Source organism: Meles meles, chromosome 17 (genome assembly GCF_922984935.1).
Source record: "Meles meles chromosome 17, mMelMel3.1 paternal haplotype, whole genome shotgun sequence".
Lineage (NCBI taxonomy): Eukaryota > Metazoa > Chordata > Mammalia > Carnivora > Mustelidae > Meles > Meles meles.
Genome location: NC_060082.1, coordinates 25,214,634 through 25,230,675, shown reverse-complemented (window position 1 = coordinate 25,230,675; position 16,042 = coordinate 25,214,634). Strand labels below are relative to the sequence as shown.

The 16,042-nt window shown below is 49.4% G+C and overlaps 1 protein-coding gene across 1 annotated transcript; it reads right to left on the bottom strand.

Annotated features, from left to right (window-relative positions):
* Positions 1-3,413: 3,413 nt before the first annotated feature.
* Positions 3,414-15,466, bottom strand: CTSE (cathepsin E). Its single transcript, XM_045982976.1, has 9 exons — positions 15,313-15,466; positions 14,484-14,640; positions 13,809-13,926; positions 12,705-12,823; positions 10,596-10,795; positions 8,596-8,718; positions 7,277-7,418; positions 7,097-7,195; positions 3,414-4,160 (listed from the first exon to the last, which is right to left on the bottom strand). Exons 1-9 carry the CDS (start codon positions 15,381-15,383, stop codon positions 3,996-3,998), a joined length of 1,194 nt encoding a protein of 397 aa, XP_045838932.1. The 5' UTR covers positions 15,384-15,466; the 3' UTR covers positions 3,414-3,995.
* Positions 15,467-16,042: the final 576 nt, after the last annotated feature.

Sequence of the window (16,042 nt, the reverse complement as noted above, 5' to 3'; positions counted from 1 at the left end):
GGGAGAAAACAAAGAGAAGAAAGGGAAGAAGGACAAAATACCCAAAGCTCCTGAAAGGACTTTGATAAGGTGAAAATAAACACATAAGAGCCGCTGATTAGTGACGCATCTGTTACAGGTTGAATTGTGTTTCCCCCAAATACATGTTGAGTCATAAGCCCCAGTCCCTCATTTGGAAAGAGGGTCTTGGAAGATGCAGTTAGTTAAGTTGAGATGAGCTCGTACTAGAGTAGGGAGGCCCTTAGCCAATATAGCTGTGTCCTTAGAAGAGAAGAGACACAAAGACGCACAGAGGACCACCGGGCAGAGACTGAAGTGTTGCCGCTGTAAGACAAGGAACGTGAAGGACTGTCAGCCAGTCGCACAAAACTTTGGAGAGGTAAGGAAGATTCTCCCCTATGGGTTTCAGAGAGACAATGGCCCTGTTGAGCCCTTGATCTTGGATTTCTAGCTTCGGGAGCTGTGAGCTGGTCCGTTCCTGTAGCTTTAAGCCACCCCGTTGTGGCACTGTTTCATAGCAGCTCCAGGGAACTGATTCCCAGGGTGCAGCGAAGCTTGCCCAAAACTCTTGACCTACCACTGAGAGGTTTGTGACCTAGGATCAGACATGGGACACGGGACAAGGACCCAAGTTTCAGGGGTAACAGCGCGGATATGAGGGTCACGAAGAGCAAAGGTCAGGTTTGGGAAGCCCACGGGGCTAAGCTGATGCCGAACCAGCAGAGTTTAGTCCACACGGATGGAAAGCATCACTTCTGCCTGGAGAGACAGCGCACTCAGAGCAGAACTGGCTCTGAGAGCAGAACAGGCTCTCGGCAGCCTCGGGCCTGCTCTCACTTCCTGCGGGCACAGAGCCAGCGCTGCCCTCATGCCCCAGGCCTCCAGCACTCAGGCCCCAGGCCCCAGGCCCACAGGGACATGGAGGCACATGCAACCCATCAGGGGAGCCTGCTGCATGGAGATCGCCTTTAGAGAGAAAGCCTGCTGGGAGGCAATGTGCCGGTGACCTCCCACAGGGCTCTTGGGTGCTTGTTTTAGAGGAGTCATGAAGCTTTTTTGCTCTAGGCCCTTCTGCCCTGTGTGAGACTTGCCCATGCTGAGTGTGGGTCTGGTCCCTGGGTGATGAGTGTTTACACATACGCACTGTAGCTGTTGGATCCTCACAATAACCCATGAGGTGGTTACTGTTAACATGCCCATTTTACAGATGGAGGAACTGAGGTGCAGAGCGCCCACAACTGGTATCGAGAAGCCAGCCCAGGCCTGTACGACTCCGGAGCCTGCGATGCTGTCTGCTCTAGTGTACTCCTTTGATAGTTTATTTGGATCAGGCTGTTCTGAATTAACTCTGGAAGTGATAATTTAGTTAAAAAAAATGAATGAACAAAACCAAAAAAGTGTGTGTGTAAATGTGTGAACCTGGGATCACCATGACTTCATACTTAAAGGGGGAAGGGAGTTAACATGATGAGCTAAGTCCTTCCATCCAGGAAAACCCATAGCTCTGGGAGGTGGGCATCTCAGAGACATTGAAGTCACTAGCCAAGGTCACCAGATTGATCCAGACAGGGCACAAATGCAAATCTAGGTTCAAGTTCAAATGCAAACCTGGTGTGTCTTCCATGACCTCTGTGCCAAAAGTGACAGCTGGGATCTGTCCTACCGATCGTAGAGTTACTCAGTGCCTGGCACAAAATATTTATGGGATTGGGTTGAATTAAACCCAAATGAATCTAATGTTCATTAAAAGAGGATTTGATCAATAAACAGACACCGTGCAGATGTTCCAAGACGTCCCAAGAGCTGACTGTGCTGATGTGGAACCTGTCACATGAGCAGTTTAGACACAAGAGTGTGTAGCATCACCCCCCTCCCCCCCCCAATTTTTTGTTTATTCATTTGAGGGAGAGAGAGCACATGAAAGTGAGAGCATGAGCAGGGGAAGCGGCAGAGGGAGAGAGAGCAGCAGACTCCTCAATGAGCAGAGAGCCCGATGTGGGACTCTATCCCAGGACCCTGGGATCATGACATGAATTAAAGGCAGATACTTAACTGACTGCATTATCCTGGCACCCCTATGATTCCTTTTTTTTTTTTTTAAGATTTTATTTATTTATTTGAGAGAGAGACAGTGATAGAGAGCATGAGTGAGGAGAAGATGAGAGGGAGAAGCAGACTCCCCGTGGAGCTGGGAGCCCAATGCGGGACTCGATTCCGGGACTTCAGGATCATGACCTGAGCTGAAGGCAGTTGCTTAACCAACTGAGCCACCCAGGCGCCCTATGATTCCTTTTTTTGCAGGAAAAAATAATTTCTTACCTATGGCTATCTCTGTGTATACAAAGTCTGCATAAAACAACTTCAAATTAATAATGATGCTTATCTTTGGGGATTAGGATCATTGAGGACTTTCACTTACTTTTTAATAAGAAAATCCTTGAAGATGCTTGCATTTTGCAAAAAGCAAGAGCAAAAGGAAGGGAAAGAAAGTCATGTTGTTCCTGGTGACAACAGATGCCCCCAGAAGAGATCCCACCATCGCACCAGGATGCAACTTGGACCTGGATTTACCATGTCAGCTCCCTCAGGGTGGGCCCTGTGGCCCCATAGGAGAAAAGGGTTCATTCAGAGCCCCTCTCTCCCCATACCCCTCTCCTTGCACATTCTGAAATATTTCCATTTACAATAAACTTCAGAGCACACAACCAGGAACCAGGATTCCTTGGGACTGTGCCTGGAACACCTTTTCATATTGGGGTCAAGTCAAAAGTTCACAGAAACTACCTCGAAGGGGCACCTTCTGGCTAAGTGTGGGGTGCTTTGAATATTGAAAAGACTACAGTAAGTTGAAGCACACTCACTTTTCTGAAAGCCGGTAAGTAAAGGGAAAAAGCCAAGTAAGCTTGCCATTCCTATATGAACTATACCTAATAGTAAGCCAATAGTTGATGAACGCATTTTTTTTTTTTTTTTAACAGAACAGCTCTGGCCAAAAAAAAAAAACAAAAAAAACCCAGGTGAAAAAAATTAGAATTTGAAAAGAATCTCTGTTTTGCAGCCCTAATGATAGTGTGGATCTCGGCCATGATAATTAGTGGTTGCTGAAATCTTTGGGTGAAATGCTGAAGGAAATCGGTTGAAGGAAATTGCTCATGGATGGATGTGTGAGCCCAACAGCTCCCAAACCCACTCATCCGTCCTAACCTTGTGAGTAAAGAGGCTCCAGGCATGATCTGCCTCCTGATGGGCTGCTAGGGGATGTGCCCGGCACTGTGGATGAAATATTATTGCCACAAAACCAGGCTCTAGAGCCCACTGCCATTTTGTAGGAAAGATGGACTCAGAGAGCCACATCGCTGGACATCTCAGGCTTTCAACCTGCAAAATTCAGAATGCAGTCGATTAGAGACAGTTCAAATTTGAATTTTATTTGCATCCTGATACACACAAGTCACCGATAAAAATGACCCAACGTTTCCCAGACAATGGGGAACATCTGAACACGGATTGCCTATTTAAGAGTATTACGAGGATTTATGGATAAATCTTGGATGTGATGATTTATGATGTGATGCCAGGAATTTGCTTCAGGATAATGCAGGCAGGTGGGCTGGGGAAAGGAGGGGTGGTAGGTACTGATAAAACAGGCCTGGCCACGTGCAGGTAATCTCTGTGTCCAATCTCTGCTTGGGTACATGTCTGGAGATTTCCAAAAGGAAATGTTAGCAACAATAAAAAGTATGGGCATACAACTTAATGCTGCCATCCTGATGGCGGTGGAGGTGGGTGCACACGGGTGTGTGTGAGGTGTGTGTGAAGTGTGTCAGTGTGTGTTCGTATGCTCTCTTTGGACCTAATTCAAGTTGCAGCTCCAGAACCGTAGCTTCCTGAAAATGACTTTTTGACCACCGTGAAGTGTGTGCCAACCTAACGGGCGCAGCTGGATTTCCAAGGGGTGTCGGGCGGGCAGGCAGGCAGAGGCACAAGGCTCTGACTTAGGGGACTGCCGGGGCCAGCCCAACACGGTTATTCCCACGATCAAAGACCGAGTAAAACTGCCGAATGAAGACATCTCCCAGGATCCAGAGGGGCCCAGCGGGAGGCTGGATGTCAAGCCCTTGAAAGCCGCTGCTGCAGAACTCCATTCCATCCACAAGGTCCTGGGGTGGGAGAGAAGGTGTAAGTGACGTAGGGGGAGAAAAGGGAAGTAGGAGGGCTGTACTGTGTGGTAGTGGTAGTGACTATACCGAATGGCCGAATGGCCTTGGACAGTCACAGTGTTGGCTCGTTGGTTCTTCCTCCCGCTCTTACACACCTCCACTTGTTTGCTCAGCAAAGTGTCTGCACAGTCTCGTATATGTGGACCTGGGCTTCTAAGTTCTACAATTCTGAGAATTGTTCACCTCTCATACACGCCCCCTGCCTCCCATTTTACAACTGGAAAAAGTGAAACCTTGTTGCATGACTGCAAGAGCAAAAGGGCTGGCTTTAGAAGATCTTGGCTTAAATTCCGGTTTCTTTAGTTTCTAGTGAAGCTCAACTTCATTTTTTAAGGGGGAGAAATTACACAGCTGGTTTTTTGATGTTCTGGGGGAGAACTAGGCAGGTAGGTATCCAGTGTCCTGTGGAAAGAGTGTTACTTCCCCCAAACTTACTTTTCAGTTTGGCAAAGACTTGGGGTCTACTAGGCAGCTGTCGTCTTTCCAACAACTGTTTGAGATTTGAGGTTGCTGATGAGAGTCTGGAGAGTTTACAGAGGGCTTAACGCGCCTTCTGGAGAGGAAGGGGATGACCACGCAATGCTGTTACAGCATCCTTGGCTGGCTGAGGGGGCTCTGATTGAAATCTACTGGCAGGAAAGGACAAGGGTACCACGCTGGGCAATGGGAAGGAAGTGGGGTGGGCAGGGACTCACATAGGGTGCAGGTGGGAGAGTATGGGGGTAATGGGGGGCCAGCGGGTATATAGGCTAGTTAGTATCTAGCTTGTCCCCAGGGTCATGTTCATAGTGGCATCTCCAGAATCCCTTTGTTGGAGAAGCTTAGGGGGCTTGACATGAAGCCGTGTTTTAAAGCAAAAATTTGTTTTCTTAGTAGTGCAATTGCTGGATCATAGGGTAGTCCTATCTGAGGACCCTCCACACTGTTTTCTAGAGTGGCTGCACCCTCTGCACCATCAGTGCAAGAGGGTTCCCTTTTCTCCACATCCTCTCCAATACCTGTTGTTTCTTGCCTTGTTGATTTTAGCCATTCTGGTATGTGTGAGGTAACATCTCATTGTAGTTTTGATTTGCATTTCCGTGATGATCCGTGATGTTGAGCATCTTTTCACGTGTCTGTTGGCCAACTGGATGTCTTCTTTGGAGAAATGTCTACTTGTGCCTTCTGCCCATTGTTAATTGGATTATTTGGGTTTTTTGGGGGTGTTGAGTTTTGTAAGTTCTTTATGTATTTTGGATACTAACCCTTTATTGGATACGTCATTTGCAAATATTTTCTCCCATTCTGTAGACTGCCTTTTAGTTTTTTTGATTGTTTCCTTTACCATGCAGAAAATTTTTACTTTGATGAGTTTCCAATAGTTTATTTTTGGTTTTTTTTTCCCCCTTTGCCTCAGGAGGCGTATCTAGAAAGAAGTTGCTGTGGCCAGTGTTAAAGAGGTTATTGTCTGTGTTCTCTTCTAGGATTTTTGTGCAACTGCACTACTAAGTATTTATCCAAAGCATACAAACATACTAATTCAAAGAGATACATGCCCTCTGATGTTTATAGCAGCATTATCCACAATAGACAATAGCCAAGTTGCAGAAACAGCCCAAGTGTCCACAGACACTTGATGAATGGATAAAGAAAATGTGGGATATATATATATATATATATGTATATATATATATATATATATATATACATATATAAATAGATGAATATTACTCAGTCATACAAAGAATGAAGCCTTGCCATTTGCAATGTTGTGGATGGAGCTAGAGGGTATAATGTTAAACTAATGCTAAGTCAGAGAAAGAGAATTATCATATGATCACATTCACTTGTGGAATTAAGAAAGAAAACAAATGAGCAAAGAGGAAAGGAGAGAGAGAAAGAAAGGTGAACTAAGAAACAGTGATGTAGTCTTAACTACGGAGAACAAACTGATGGTTACCAGAGGGGAGTTGGGTGGGGGGGATGGGTGAGACAGGTGATGAGGATGAAGGCGGGCACTTGTGTTGAGTACTGGGTGGTTTGGAAGTGGTGAGCCGCCATATTGTATACCTGGAACTAATATTGCCCTGTATGTCAACTAAATGGCATTTAAAAACTTTAAAAGAACATTTGTTTTCACTTGCACTGTCTGTTTATGCTTGGCGGCTTGGAGAGTGGGTTAATGGAGACCAAGGTGTGGCGGGGTAGTTAAGTCCCTAAAGTCCGCTACACCTTAGTACCTCCATTCTGATGCAGTCACCCTGGGGCTGTGGGTGACTCTCTGGTGAAGTCAGTATGTTGAGTGTCACCAAAGGACCGCATGTGATATTGAAAATCTAGGCCAACTGTGGTGTGAAGCGATCACAGGTTTCCCCCCAGGAATTCCCTTTCTGGGGAATTCTACCTCAACCCTACAAACTTAGGAATCTACTGCAATGAAAGACACTTTCTTGTCTGAGGAGAATGTTCATCTGAACGTGATTACAACCTCATTCCGTCCCTCCTCCCGAAGTAGCTCGTATCTTGAGCCTCCTAACTTTCTGGGACTCGATATCCTCATCCACAGAATGCGATAATAACATCCAGTCTTACTGGATGTTTGAGGGGCTAAACTTTTGTCCGTTGAAAAGTCTACAATCCTGTCAGAAAACGTCACTAAATGTCCAAGGTTTGCTGCTGCTTCGTGGCAGGACGGGAACTGAGAGAGAACCAGCCTGGCGACCATCTTCCCACCACAGGCAGCTCTGTCCTTTCTGGAGGGAACGCTCCTTCAGTGCAGGAGAAGATGGGAGGGGGGCTCGGCGTAAATGCAGCCTGAGTGCAGGCGACCGAAAAGAGGAAGTGGTGGGCTGGTGGGGGAGGCCCTATGATTTGCAGAATGAGGAAACAGTTCTTACCAGCAGGGTATAGGCGGTTGGTTGGAGGGTGTAGGAGACGCCATTGATGGTGAAGGTCACATCCGGCATGACGTTGAGGTTAGCACACTCCACCCCATACTAAAACACAACACAGAGGACCCATTTAGAGGCATTCCCCCTCTCCTGCTCCCGCCTCTTCCCTACCCGGCAGGCACGGACTTCTCCATCCATGGGTTCTGCCCCAATGGCCTTCTGCAGCTGCTTGATGTTGTCCGAGGGGCCTGTGATGAGGGAAGTCCCCGTGTCCACGATGGCCTGGCAGCCCTCGGAGCAGAACATCACCGTGCCTCCCACCTGGATTCTGAGGACGAAAGAAATGTCATCAGCCAACCCCTCACCCCTGTCTCTATCACATCAGTCCCCCTTCCCCTCGGCCCTGGAGTTCCCCAGGCTCCCCAGCTGCTCTCACCCTCTGCCGGGCTCTCAAACAAACAGCAGTGATACCCAATCCGATGGTCTCACCCATCAATATTTGTCAGTTTTTCTGTGACTGAGATCCATAACAGGAAATACATTTACTTTTAGACCCCATACACATACACACAATATAAAAATTTCACAAAATAGGGCTTAACCTTAGTATGTGAAGTGCATGCTGATATCTTCTATTTTATTCCATTTCATTAAAAATGTGCATCATGATCCCCTAAAATGAGACCATGACCCATAAGCGGGTTAGCCCTGCTGGTTTGAAAAACCCTCAGCAGACAGTGAGCCCTGAGGCTTTCTGCTGTTCTGTCCCTCGTGGCTAGCACAGGCTCTCACCTCGCAGAAACGTGTCCTTGGCAGAATTGAAGTGTGAATTGCATTTCTTTAAATTCCTGCATTCTCTGACACAGTGCTCGGTATGTGACAGGCATCTGGTCCCACGTCCCTGATTGCTCTATGCCACCCGCCCCCAATGTCTGCATGTATGTAGGTCAAGGTCCAGTCCGGGTCACCTCCTCCAGGAAACCCCTGCTTGACGAGAATAGAAGCCGTCCCACCCCATCTGCTGGGCCACTTTGGTGGTCTTTCAGACCACTGACCACTGTCCCTTTCACGATGGTAGCAGGGCGTGTGTGTGTGTGTGTGTGTGTGTGTGTATGATCTTCCGGACATGCTTCACTGAGGCGAAATCTGAGTCTGGTTGACTCCTGTACCCTGTGTCACCCACCCCTGGCCCTGTGTGTGAATTCATGTGAAACGAGCCCCAGGTAATTGGCGGAGGGTTTGTATTTATCGTCTGTCCACTCGAGGGCGCAGCACATAGACCAGGAAGGAAGCTGAGATATGGTAACGCGTGCCTATTGCCCTGGCAACGGCAGCCCCCTCCTGCACCTCCACATTTCCAGCCTCACGTGGCAAGCTCCCCCACCCCCCGGCTCCTCTCCCGGGGACCAGCACGCTGATTCAGGTCAACTCACTGAACCCGATTTGCCTTGTGCCCATCTTGAGTTCTTGCCTCGTACCATAACTACTGCAGGGAGAATACTCACGCATCCAGGGCAATCTGCCAGTAGCCTTGCTTGGTGACAGGGACCCAGTTCAGATTCCCAGAAAAATGGGAGTGGTCATAGCCTCCGAAAATGAGTTCGCTCCCTGCACCGCCTTCTGGGTCACTACACGGAAAGAAAGGCAGATCGTCGGGGAAGGGCCGCTGGGATACCATAGGAACAAGCTGGTCACCTACCTCAAGCATCTAGACAGGCAGAAATATCAGCCTGGGCTTTGAGATCAGGGCTCCCGATTACTGCAAGTTGATTAATCTGGGCCTTTTTGAGCAAAAGGATGAAGTATAGAAATAGCTCTGCCTGATCGTTTGTGAATGTCTTCTTGCTTCTTTGATAAAAGGGCAAGGGAGGAAGTAGATGGGGACAGCTGCTGGGTCATGCAGAACTCATGCAGAACCGAGGCTAGGACCCCTGGGGTGTGCACCACCACATGACTTACGTGCCTCCCCCCACCCCCCAAAAAAAGCCTTTTCCCCTAAGTATCTTTCCCACTTTTGTTTTGATGGTGCCTGGAGTTTCCGTATGACTCATCCCGGCGTGCTAAGGTAAGGAAACCTTAATGGGAATGCAACATGAATTACTAGAGCTGGAAAATTTATTTACTTTCCTTGGTGCTGCTGTTTCAGACTATGATCTGGCACCTAACAGGATTCTGGGGAAATAGGACACGAAACTGATTCATTTTTAGGAGGAAAAGGATCAAAAAATACAAAACTCAGGGCGCCGCGAGGCACCGTGGTAAAGGGGAAAGGAACCAGGTATTGCGGGCATCGTAGGAAAGCAGATTTGGGGAGATGGGGGCAAGGACTCCCGTTTGTTGTCAGCCTTTGTGCAGGGCCCTGGGCGAAGAATTTTACCTGCTTCATCCTATTTATTTTGTACATCAACCTCGTGTCCATCTGAGGAAACTGAGACTCGGGGCTTCAGGTCAGCCAGACGGCAAAGGCTTTGCTCTTTCCCATTCTCCCCCCTGTCTTTCCGGGCTGGAAGGGAGCAGGAAACTCTGCAGGGGGGCGGCAGAGGGGTCTGGGCCCTCTTGCACCCAGTTCTGCCTGGGCTGGGCCCAAATTCAGCGATGCAGTTTAATAAAGGAAATTCAAGACTTTCCGCGTGGAAGTGGAGAACAAGGGGTAGGGGCTTATGAGAAAACAGGGTAAGCTGAGGCCATATCACACAGGGGAGGGGTCGGAAAGGTCAGAAATCTCCGTCCTATGTAGGGATGAAGGTGAGATGACCCTTTCAGGATCCCAGGCAAGAATGACCACAGGCCACTCAGCTTACCCTATCTTCTCCTAAGCCCCTGTTCCTTGTTCTCCACTTCCATGAGGAGAGTCCGGAACTTCTCATTAAACAGCAACTTCCTATTTCCCCTCCCCCCACATCTGGCAACCACCATTCGACTGCCTCTGTGAAGGTGAGACTCCAGGAAGCCTCCTGTAGGTGAAATCAGGCGGCATTTGTCCTCCTGTGACTGGCTCGTTTCACTTAAGGTCCTCACGGTTCATCCTCTGGTAGCCTGTGTTAGAATTTCCTTCCTTTTGCAGGCTGAATAATAGTCTATATTAAATAAATTCTGGATCTTATTATGCCCTTAACAACTCATTATTTTATCATCAGTTTCCTTTTGAATTTTTTCCTGCCTCCTCCCATGGGAATCCAGCTTCCTGGTCTCACGGTGCTCGCGGTACCTGGCACCGTGGTAGGCACGTAATAGGAACTTGATAAATATTTATTCACTGCACAAACGAAGAGCCAACCCCAGAGATTCCTCCCATTGGCTCAGTGCACTACAGTTTACAAAGTAAGGCAAGCCCCGTTTCTTCAATGCCCAGAGAGGGTAAGCCCAAGGTCACGCAGCTGGTAATGGGTGCAGCAAGGGAGCCACGTCAGGCATCCGACTGTTAAGGCTGATGCTCCTTGGCTGTACCATGTTATCTCCCAGGGGTTGTAACTGACCTTCACCTTGGTGGGCTTGACGGGCCTACCTGCTCATGTACACGGAAAACATGGGTATATCCACCAGGTTCTGCGCCATCATGTTGTCGAACACCGGGGTCACCCCTCCCACAGCCAAGGAGGGGTAGCCCAGGCCCAGAATGCCATCAAACTCTGCGTTCACAAAGGTCTGGCCGGGCTCCGTGACGCTCTCTCCAAACTGCTGGCCGACCACAACCAGTCCTTCCACCTGATGGAAGAGAGCCCGAAAGAGAACTGCACGGGAGGTCTCTGGCACAGAGTCTCAGATTCCTGGATTCTCCCTCTGGTCTGAAGCGAACTCTTCCCCCACCCAGCTTTCCTTGATTACATGAGCCCAGTGGTTTCACCATATTCCCACACCCTCAATGTTCTTTATGTAAACTTTTTTTTTTTTTTTATTGAAGTTTAGGGGCGCCTAGGTGCCTCAGTGGATTAAGTCTCTGTCTTCAGCTTGGGTCATGATCTAAGAGTCCTGGAATCGAGCCCCACATCGGGCTCTCTGCTCAGCAGGGAGACTGCTTCCCCACCCCCCCGCCTGCCTCTCTGCCTACTTGGGATATCTTGCTCTCTATCAAATAAATAAATAAAATCTTTTTTAAAAATGGAAGTTTAATGCAGAAATTCTAAGTGCACAGTTCAGTGAGTTTTCACAAAATCACCCTGGTCAGCGAGCTCCCAGACCAGAAGCCGCTTCAGGCACGCTGCGAATTGGTTGTACCTTTCCTCAAAAACACCCGTCTGCTGGCTTCCAGGTACTATGTGTAATCTCGTTCACCGTCAGTATCCCATGATATGAACACACTGTCATTATCCATTGCTGGGAATTTGGGTTGTTTCCTGTCTAGACTATGGCTAACAGTGCTGCCTGGGCATGTCCTCTGGTGGACGCGCACGCAGACCTCTGTTGGACATATCCATGCCTAGAGGCAAAACATCTACAATATATTAGAAGTTTGATAACATGTGAGGTCAGAGTCAAGATTTTTTTTTTAACTTGAATTTTCGTTTAATTTAACTCTATGGCCATCCAAAGGACCTCACACTGTATTTAATAAATACACTCTCATTTCCTCCCCTGCAATTTTCATGGTCAACAGAATTCAGAGTAGTTTCTGAATTTTCCATTTTGTTCCACTTGTCCATTGGCTTATCTTGTGCCAATACCAAACCGCCTTGATTACTACAGCTTTAAAGTAGGCCTTGATATTCGTAGTGTCTTCCTTCATCTAGATTGTCTAGGCGAATTACGTATCCATATACATTTTAGAATTAGCTCATCAATTTCTAATAAAAATCGCTATTGTTTTGACTGAGGTGACATTTGATGAATAGGTGGATTTTTAAAAAATTTGACTTGTCTATAATACGGGTCATGAAATACTGAGTCATTTTCAATTTATGTAGGTCTTCCTTAATTTCACTCACTAATGTTTTGCAGTTTTTAGAGTGGAGATCTTTCACATTTTTTGTTAAGTTTACTTGTAGTTATTTGATGTTTCTGATGTGATCATAAATGTCTCTGAAATCTATTTTCCATTCGTTTTTCCTGATATTCAGAAATAGAAATGATTTTGTTAATCTAGTGTTCAGCGGCTTTGCTAAATAATTATTAAACCCAAAGGGTCTGTACATATTTTTGGACTTTCTACATATAGCATCTTGTCATATGTGAGTAATGACAATATAGTTTCTTCCTTTACAATCTTAATGCCCCTAGTTTCTATTTTCTTGCCTTACTGCACTGAGAGCATCTTTGACTCATTCTTCTTCTTCTTTTCTTCTTCTCCCTCTTCGTTCTTCCCTCTCCTTCCTCCCTCTCCTTCCTCCTTCTCCTTTCTTCTTCTTGCCTTAACTCATTCCCTGTGTACCGTTCCTTTGTGGAATTCGTCCTTGCTGCCGCTCTAGAACCCAGCACCCTGAGCAGACCGGCCCGCTGCCATGATCTCAAGCAGGAAGGGCTACTCCCGCCTGGCCGGGCTTCTCCCTGTCCCTGGAAGCCAGTTCCTTGTTTCCACCTCTTCCTGAGGCAGATCTGAATGTGTTCCCCTAATGGCTCTGAAGAATATTCTGTATCCCAAACTTCTGTCCAAAAGTTGAGACGAAGGAATTGTACTCACATAGACTTGGTCGGCTCCAAGGATTCCAGACAAGCTCCCGGTCCCATACTGAATGGAGAAATGACTCCCCAGTGTGCTGTACGTGTTGGACTGGGAAGGGTAGAACCTGGTGTGTGTCTCTGGAAAAGCAAGGATGCAGCTGTTGCCTGGGCTGCCAGCTCGCTCCCTTCTTCCTGCCCTGATAGCCCACAGATGCAAGCTCTCTTCCCTCGACTCCCAAGATGGAGTGGAGACCTCTAGAAAGGTTGGCCATGGCCCACCTTAGTGAGTTACTTGTAGGTTACTTGTAGGCCGCATGTGGTGGCCTAATCAGGGACCAACTAGTCATCTCTGGGCAAACATGACCACCCACAGTGACCTCATGGGGCACACCAAGATAAGCGTCCTGTATCAGATGCCAGCAGAAGTCTCTGTCGACTAGTGTGGGTCAAAGCCTGGCATTCAAAAGAAACCCAGGGGTAAACAAACCCCCTTCCAGGCAATGACTCTCAACTCCTTGCTTAGCCTGTAGACACCTAATCCTGAGGTTTTCCGAGACATCGTGTCTCTAGACCTTATCCAGAACAGACGCGGGCATCTGTCTTTAGCTATTCCCTTTCCAAAGCTAACAAAAACGCCTGAGTTACCTCTGGGCCAAGGGACGCACCCCTATGTTGTGCCCCACCAGGCGCACCTCTGATATCCTGGGATGGGCCACCAAACCCTCTTGAAGCAGGTGAATAGGCAGCCTTGGAACCCAGCCCACCTACCTGCTCAGAAACAGCCATTTGAATGGAACTCTCCCTACCCCTAACATTCTTTTGGGTGTTCCAAAGAGAGTGAGTCATTGTGTATTCAAAGATTTGTACTGAGTTTGTATTTTCAGTGGCTGAGTTTTCTCCTATTAATTCTGATCTGTATGAAAGTTGCTGGCTTGGCCAGCAGTCAAATTTTAGCTCTCTCCCTGGCCCAGCACTGTTTCTACCGTAGGCACTCCCAGGGCAGACTTGAGGTGGAGAGGGGAAGGTGGTGTGGCATGCCAGTTTCTGGAAGTCAAGGCCCCTCCCCCAGAGTGCCAGACCCCAGCTGCCACTCCCTGCTGGGGCTCCCGGGGGCCCTACTTACTGCAAGCTGGGCTGGTGCAGTACACAGAGGGGACCCAAAGGTTGGAGGAGCCAGTGTCGAAGATGACTGTGAAGTTTTGCGGCGGAGAGCCGATGGAGATGGTGCCGAAGTATTCCATCTATAGGAGACGGAGGGAAGGGAGCAGAGGGTGGGGAGTGGGAAAGGGGAAGGTGCTCACCAGGGGGCCTTGGGCGAGCTCTCTGGGACCAGAGCCCGGGTTAGCGCAGCCTGGAGCTTACAGAGCCTGGGGAGTGGCAACAGTAGGCAGAGGAGCAAACAAAGGGGAAATCACGTCTCCTGTCCCCTACTACTTCTTTAGCTCTCATTTGCACTAATTCTCTTAGTTGCTTTGAAAGCAAGACAGAGGATTGTAATGCCTTTGTTCTAACATCAGGGAGGGGGAGCTCGTGAAAGTGAAATCATTTGGCCAAGGACGCAGAGCAGAGCCCTCCTGTTAGGGAGGCCTTTTCTTCTGCAGAGAGCTCTGCCCATTTGGATGCATTGGGGCTTGCTCGGTCAAATCCACCGGGACCCAGGGGATCGGTCCCTATGGGTTATCCTAGAAGAGAAATCCACCCTGGCCTTCAGTGTCGCTGACCTGACACTGGCCGTGCCCAGAGGCCGAGCCACCCTCCCCCTCCCCCTTCCCCAGCCCCTGCCCCAGGAGTGCCTCACGTCCAAGTAGTTGATGAGGGGCTCGTTGGCATCCTGGTTCATCGTGCAGGACTCAGTGAACTGGATCATATCCAAATTCTGGGATTTCCAGAACTCAGAGAGCTGGCCCCGTGCCCGCAGCTTCTTCCGGAGGGACTGTCGCCTCCTGAGGGGCACCCTGAGGACACAGCCCGTGTGAGACACAGGTGCAGTTCTGCCTCAGACCCTCCCCCTCACCCCCCCCCCCCCATGCTTCCAGGAGTAAACTGGGGAATTACACAGCAGGAGATCTGCAAGGCAGCAGGGTTGCCAGAACTGGCCACAATATGGCCAGAATCCGTGCCCTCTCCGCCCCCGGCCTATCAGTCTTGTCTCTGCTCCTGAAGAGTCTTAGAACCTTAAACTTGAAAGTGGCCCTCCTTCTCAGAGATGAGCTCTTTGAGGTCGTCTACGAAAATGGTCCGCAGTTGTGCTTGAACCTCATAAAGGATTGATTTAAAGGGAGAGAAAGACTCCTGGGGGCAGCCGCGGTCCGTCCCTAGAGGACATGCTCGGTCCCCCGAGCCCCCAACCACAGCCGCAGGCTCCCGTTCTCCACTAGTGTGAGAAGCTCCCTGGGGCTTGGCCAGGGAGTTCCCTCAGAGGTCGGGGCAGAGGGATGGTTTGTCATGGGCTGGAGGTCAAGGCCAACACAAGACGGCCACTTTCCCCAGCCCTTCGTTCTCCTCTTTATTTCCCCGTCAGCTTTTCTCTCCCAGGGCAGCCCTAAGCTCGAGGGCGGGCAGCGGTGCCCGCTGGACGGGGTCTGGGGACGGGGTCTGGGGATGGGGTGCTGGGGACGAGTCCTCACCTGTGGAGCCGCTGTTGAGCCAGCCCCAAGTCCAAGAGCACCAGCAGCAAAAGAACGAGTGTCTTCATCATGGGCCCTGCCGGCAGCTTCTTCCTTGCCCTGCCGCGGCCTTCCCCGGTCCTTCTCCTTTCCTCTCTCCCGCAAGCCAGTGGGGACGAATCGCCCGAACTCTCGGATCTGATCTGCCCAGCCCAGCCTGAGGACCCAATGATAAGGCCTCTTGCGTCAATGGCCAGGCCCAGAACAAACAGAGCGTGCATGACGGGGCGTTTCCCTTCCTCCCCTCAGCCCCCCTTTCCCTCCAGCAGGGGCAGGGGCGAGCGCTTCGTGGGTCTGGGGTGGGGCTTGGGGGTCTGCGCACCCTCTAAGAGAAGGACGGTGGTGCAGGTTCAACTTCTCCCAGAAGTTTGGGTGTCCTTCCCTGGCCTCTAGAAACCCAGTGATTATGACTTGAGAGAGCCCTGTGCCCCAGACACCGGGACCCCCTCCACTCACATGTCACCACGAGTGGTCTGGCTGAGGACTCCCGTGGGTTGGAATCCCAGTCGTCACCTGTGGGACAGGTTCTAACTCAGGATACCCATCAATCAGGTTGTTTTCCCTCGTCTCTCCGCATTCCCTCAGGAACCTCAAGGGCGGTTGACCCTCCCTCCGTCCACTCTGAGGCAGAGACTAGTGCTCCTCAAAGCCCCGGACGTGGGAGATTGGGCTGTGAAGCTAGTTTTTTGCA

Excerpts from the sequence above, each read along its gene's own strand:
- CTSE (XM_045982976.1), bottom strand. The coding sequence starts at position 15,383 with ATGATGAAGACACTCGTTCTTTTGCTGCTGGTGCTCTTGGACTTGGGG. Across the intron at positions 10,796-12,704 it reads TTGGAGCCGACCAAGTCTAT|GTGGAAGGACTGGTTGTGGT; the intron begins GTGAGTACAATT and ends CTCTTCCATCAG. Across the intron at positions 8,719-10,595 it reads TTTTCCGTGTACATGAGCAG|TGACCCAGAAGGCGGTGCAG; the intron begins GTAGGCCCGTCA and ends CTTTCCGTGTAG.